Source organism: Panthera leo, chromosome D4 (genome assembly GCF_018350215.1).
Source record: "Panthera leo isolate Ple1 chromosome D4, P.leo_Ple1_pat1.1, whole genome shotgun sequence".
In the NCBI taxonomy this organism is placed as follows: Eukaryota; Metazoa; Chordata; class Mammalia; order Carnivora; family Felidae; genus Panthera; species Panthera leo.
The window spans coordinates 71,111,830-71,117,829 of record NC_056691.1 but is presented as its reverse complement, the minus strand read 5'-3'; the positions used below and the strand labels follow the sequence as shown (position 1 = coordinate 71,117,829).

At 42.2% G+C, this 6,000-nt stretch overlaps 1 protein-coding gene and 1 long non-coding RNA gene across 3 annotated transcripts in view; one reads left to right on the top strand and one right to left on the bottom strand.

Annotated features, from left to right (window-relative positions):
* Positions 1–592: 592 nt before the first annotated feature.
* Positions 593–6,000, bottom strand: part of MUSK (muscle associated receptor tyrosine kinase) — a 91,244-nt gene continuing 85,836 nt past the window's right edge. For both annotated transcript variants that reach the window (XM_042913734.1, XM_042913736.1), the window contains 4 exons: positions 5,240–5,441; positions 4,555–4,746; positions 2,699–2,847; positions 593–1,552 (listed from right to left, as the gene is read on the bottom strand). In XM_042913734.1, the coding sequence (XP_042769668.1) occupies positions 870–1,552; positions 2,699–2,847; positions 4,555–4,746; positions 5,240–5,441 (1,226 nt within the window). In that variant the 3' untranslated portion in view covers positions 593–869. The remainder of the gene's footprint in view (positions 1,553–2,698; positions 2,848–4,554; positions 4,747–5,239; positions 5,442–6,000) is intronic.
* LOC122205377 overlaps positions 5,366–6,000 on the top strand; it is a 150,285-nt gene continuing 149,650 nt past the window's right edge. Inside the window, exon 1 of the long non-coding RNA XR_006196023.1 lies at positions 5,366–5,443. This is a non-coding gene — a long non-coding RNA (uncharacterized LOC122205377). The remainder of the gene's footprint in view (positions 5,444–6,000) is intronic.

Here is a 6,000-nt window from a genome sequence, read left to right as displayed (position 1 = left end):
GTATTCATTGTATATATGAGATGAAAAGAAAAAAAATAAATAACCAAAAAAGGACATAAAGCCCTGCAAAGTGAAAGAAATAAAATGAAAGCAAAGATACAGAGAAAATTTTCAAAGAAAAAGATAAATACAAAAACATATTTCAGAAAAACTGTAGGAATAAAATAAGCAGATGAAATTTAGGACAAGTGCCCACAAAGGAAAAACTTCCAAAGGAGAAGAAGCATAAAGACAGAAAAGGAAATTAAAAATCACAGTGGGGATATGGCCTTACCGATTTATCATTTTATTCCTTAGAAGCCCTCTATCAGTAAAGTATAGCCACAACTCTGGAGAACACAAACAAATATAAAATTATGCACAAATGCAAGAAAGAAATTCAATTAAAAAAACAAAACAAAAACAACCAGCACCCGTCATCTTTGGGTGGGAGACAAAGAATGGTTTTTTCTTCCTAGTGTTCTGTATTTTACCTAAGTGTCTTACAGAAAGATATATTACTTTCATATGGACAGGAGTAAACTCTATTGAAAATGAAGCTCTGTATCACATTTCATATTAAAATTTAATCCAGCAGAGTCTCACTCTGCTGCCAGGCGAGTCAGGAACTGAAGAGGATGCTCTGCTTCCCCGTAAACCATGTCCTCGTCAGCCTTTCCAAGTTGGAGTGGTCTAAGGGATGAGCTCTGCACTTTGCTCTTGGTGAGAAACTGACCTCCCCGCTACTCGCGCGTGGTGCTAGCCGCCCCGGTACTCGCGCGCGTATCCGTCCGCCGTGCTGTCGTCCAGGTGGGAGAAGCGGCTCGGATTCCTGCAGCTCCCAGAGTCTGAGCCAGGCCTGCGGTGCGTCCCGCGTAGCGTCCCCGCGCTCAGACGCCCACCGTCCCCTCCGCTCTCTCACACATCCGCTGCAGAATTCGGTGAATGCTGGGAAAGCTGGGTCTGTCGGCGGGCAGCTTGCTCCAGCACAGGCGCATCAGGTTGTACAGCTCCAGGGGGCAGTCCTCGGGCCGGGACAGGATGTGGCCGTCGCGCACGTAGTAGATGACCTCCTCGTGGGCCATGCCGTAGTAGGGCTGCAGGCCGTAGGAGAAGATCTCCCACAGGACCACGCCGTAGGCCCACACGTCCGACTCGGTGGTGTAGCGGTTGTAGAAGATGGACTCGGGGGGCATCCAGCGGATGGGGATGGCGTCGTTCTCGTTAGCTTTGTAGTAGTCCGCCGAGTAGATGTTCCGGGAGAGGCCGAAGTCGGCGATTTTCACCACCATGTTCTCGCCCACCAGGCAGTTCCTGGTGGCCAGGTCCCGGTGCACGAACTTGCGCTCCGAGAGGTAAGCCATGCCGGCGGCCACCTGCCTGGCGATGCACAGCTGCTCCGCGCAGGAGAGCGGTGGCGGGGCCGGGCTGGCGGCCTGGGCCCTCCCGGACAAGTCGCTGTGACTGAGGCTGCACACGGGGTGCGGGGACATGCTGCGGAGGAACTCGTTGAGGTCGCCGTAGGCCATGTATTCAAAGAGCAGGCACATGGGCTTCCCGACGGCGCACACGCCTGCAACCGAAATCACGGCCCTCGTTAGGGTGGGTGTCTCAAGTGACGCGGGGGAAAGAGCGTTCCCAAAGCACTTGGTGGCCACATCAGAAAACAGGGGCCCCGGTATTCTGTGGATGGCATCGCACTCGAACCCTGACCCCATTTGTTTGGGTGTCAACGTTTGCCTATTTACCTTTTAAGATTCAGCTTATCCATCACTCCTGCTAAGTGCCTCCACTGTAGACACTGCCTGTTACCAGATTTGCCTTCTATCAGCCTTTAGCGGAGGACCTACTGTCCCGAGACAATCGTACATTTGTTTGAGGTTTCTCCTCCAACGTTTTAGCGCTCTGAAAGCAGAAGTCATGTCTTATTCTTTTTTTAAATCCCATACACCTACCACGTGTGCGGCACAGCAAGTACTCGGTACTTGTTTGCCGAGTGAACTTACAAATGGCGCTTGCTTTGAGCATGTAAGCTACTTACTCTTCCCGCTCTTTCTATGGGGAAGGATGGGAAAGAAGATGTATGACATTTGGAAAGGATAACACAATCCAAAATCTTAGGTAAAGTCCTCAGTAAAATTTTTCAAACTTTAGCTTTTAGGATGTTCATTCTAGAAAGAAAAAAAATGTTAACATAAATGGAGTCTCAGGGTTAGTGCCAGGAGGACATTTGCAAAACTTAAATTCTTGCTGTATTTGAGAGGGAAATAGGACACCTTGAAATATTAGATCATTTGGGTGCAATTTCACATCACTGTAAAAATAGATTATTAGACCTATTATTCTTTTTTTCAGGCAAAAATTAGAAGTCTCTGTTCAAAAAGAAAGAGAAATAATGAATGCTATCATCTTGGCTTATTTATATTGGGCCTGGTTTTTAATTCCAGGGATTTAGCAATCAGTATATTTATACATTCTAGAGAGAAAATTAAATGACAACATACTTCTCTGAGTAATTAAAAAAAAAGCGATGTTTTGAACTGAGGTTATTTAACGTAACGTTCCACTCCTTGGTGCAGAAAATAAATGGGAAGGAACAGGGATGGCTCTCTGACAAAGAAGTGAAGGAAAAAAAGCACAAATGTAGGGGTAAAGGAGGAAAACTTGGGAAGCTTCTGTTTGGGGGATGCAATGCATTTCTTCATTTCTATAGTCATACCTAAGAGTTTCACAATGTTAGGGTTATCAAATTCTGCCATGAGGGCTGCCTCCCTCTGAAAGTCGGCTTGCATGTCTGCTGAGGCTTCTTCTTTGAGCATCTTCACTGCCACCATTGTGAAAGGTTCATAGGGAAGTAAGCCCGGAGCCCTGAGAGATACATTTGTTTAGAAAGAAATCAAAGATCGGGAACACCATCTATCCACATTAATCTACCCACATTCATATACATTCCTTCCACTTTTGCAGCCTTTCCCAGAGCCACAGAATCAGAGTTAAGATGCCAACAGTAGATCGTACTTAAAACTCCTTGACTCCAATTAATAAAAATCATTGGGACTATTTTCAACACAGATTAAGTTTGAAAAATGCATTATTTGTACATTTCGGGAATTCTAAAGTACACAGATCCAATGAGATTGTCATTACCATCCTAAACCCTTAATGTCTGGCCAGACTCGAAATTCCTGGAAGGCAGGGACCATGGCTTATTCTTTATATCCCTCTAAAGCCTCAAATGGTGCCTTGCATATTTTTGGTTCCCAGTACGTATTTGTGTGAGGTTTTCATTAATTATGTAACCTCCATACCAGGGCTACTATGAGTGGAGTTGAGGTTGTGTCCTGCCCAAGAACACCAGGACAGAATGACAATTAGTGATTAAAATTAAGTCCACATTCTCTGGCCCAGTTGTGTGTCTTGAGCCACATCCATCCGTAAAGGGTATTTCCTTCCAGTTCACAGAAAGGCAGTAAATGGGCTAGCATTGACCCCCATATGTACTGCTTCCTTGAGCTCATTATGTTCTGGCATGTTTGCATGATTTTTTCCTTTTTCTATTTTTGCCATTCCATGGATATCTATTTATTTATTTTTTTAATTTTATTTTTTTAAATTTACATCCAAATGAGTTAGCATATAGTGCAACAGTGATTTCAGGAGTAGATTCCTAAATGCCCCTTACCCATTTAGCCTATCTCCCCTCCCACGACCCCTCCAGTAACCCTCTGTTCTTCATATTTAAGAATCTCTTATGTTTTGTCACCCTCCCTAGTTTTATGTTATTTTTGTTTCCCTTCCCTTATGTTCTCTGTTTTGTCCCTTAAAGTCCTCATATGAGTGAGGTCAAGCAAAATTAGTCAGAGAAAGACAAATATCATATGACTCCATGGACATCCATTTAATATCTATACGTATCAGACTCTGAATTCTTCTTTTTTAAATTTTTTTTAGTGCTTATTTATTTTTGAGAGAGAGACAGAATGCGAATGGGGGACTGGCAGAAGGAGAGGGAGACGCAGAATCTGAAGCAGGCTCCAGGCTCTGAGCTGTCAGCACAGAGCCTGATGCGGGGCTAGAACTCAAGAACCATAAGATCTTGACCTGAGCTGAAGTCAGACGTGTTTAACTGACTGAGCCACCCAGGTGCCTCAAGAGTCTGAATTCTTAAATGGAAACACTAGTTCAAAGTAAATTTTAGATGAAGTGAAGAATATAGCAATAGAAAATGGAAGAGAAGTAAATTTTAGAATTATTTACTAAAAACAAGGCAAGAAATTATGATTAAAATGTGTGATAAAATTATTTCTGAAAAGGAAATATAATTAAACTTTGCTAATTGCTTATAATTTGAATACAGCATAAATGAAGGTTCTCTCCTTCTGCCCAGCCCTATTTTCCAGCAGAGAGAAAAAATTATTAAGATTCAGAGTATAAGTACTCCATGAGATGAGGTTAATGATGTGAAGAATTATTTGATAATAGGTATCATACATTCAGCGTAGGCATCAAAGGAGCGGTCTCATAGCCTTTCAGGTACGAATTCGGTGGAAAGATTTTTCACATGGGTAACTTTACCTTGCTTGAAAGACCCTTCCAAATGCTCCTTCGCCAATATCTCTCACATATTCAATGTTATTCCTTGGGTACTCCAGGCTCAGCAGTTTGGGATTCAGCAGGAGTGGCATCCTCTGGTACATGGGGTTGGGATGAAGTCTGTCTAGTAAGAGCTCAGAGGGAAGAGTAGTGAGGGTTACCGCCGCTGACTCTCTGCAGGTAAGACAGGCAAGATTGATAATGAGCTCAAGGTCAGGTGAGATCTTTGTACTCAGGCTCGGGTTTTAAAGAGAGAGGATGCTAGGAGGAAACAAAACAAATTATACTAAGGCAACTGAAGATCCTTCAGTTTTAGAGCAAGAAATATTTCATTTGGTCTGGAGTCAAAAAGCACATTTTCGTGGGAATTTTGTCACTATCCAGTTGGCATAGCAATGGGGCTGAGCTGGAGTAGCCATATTCTTCCAAATTATTGTTTAGATTCTCTCTACTGTGCAAAGTTAACATTAGGACATGTGATCCTTTGCAAAAAGGTATTGATATTTTTAAAGATCATGGTGGGGTGCTTGATCTTAAAGCAAGGCATTAGACGTCCTAAAGAGACCGGCCGTGTTGTATAGATCCCTCTTCCCATCCCCAATTCCCATGTTAAGTTTATAGGTTTTAATATATTACTACATGTGATTAGCTTAAATTAGAATCTCACCTTTTCTTATTTTTCCATTGTTTTCGTCTCCGGCAGCAGTAAAGAGTAGTTACAGTAAGAAGCACAAATATTGCAAAGCTGGACATTGTGGAGATTATTACAGTCATGGAGTATGTAGGTGAGACGGACAAGGAGGAAGAAGAAGAGGAAGGCAGATTTGGAATGTCCACACTTGGCTTTGAGGACGTCATTGGTGGGAATGCTGTAAGTGAACAATAATTTTTTTCATTCATTCTTAAACTTTTAAGAAGCAATGTTTGTAGTCAAGGAATCTTCGCTAAATTCAAGCAAGTTTAGTAAGCCAAATTTAATTTTAAGGATACGTTTTTATGGATCAGGTCGTCCCTGGTTATTTTTTTCTAAAGTCCAAGTGTAATAATCCAGGGGTCCAAGTAAATCCAACTTGCAGAATCACAGAATTTTAAAGATGAGACCCAGAGAAAGGAACTGTTTTTTTTTCCAAGACAAATGCAGATCCTGGGTTAGTGCTGTTCACACTGCATCATGTTTTTTATGACCTGACAACAGTTATGGAAATTGTTAGGTTATTAAATAAAATAATTTCATGAAATTATATTTGAGGACAGGACTGTCTAAAGTTGAGCTTTTATACACATTTACTGCTGATTTACAAACAAAACAAAAATAATAGGAGATGAAGAGTGGAAATATTAGACACAAATGAGAAGTTAGTTCATCTAAAAATTGAACTGTCAAACTCCTATTAAAAAGGTCAGTGCAGAGGCGTCTGGGTGGCTCCA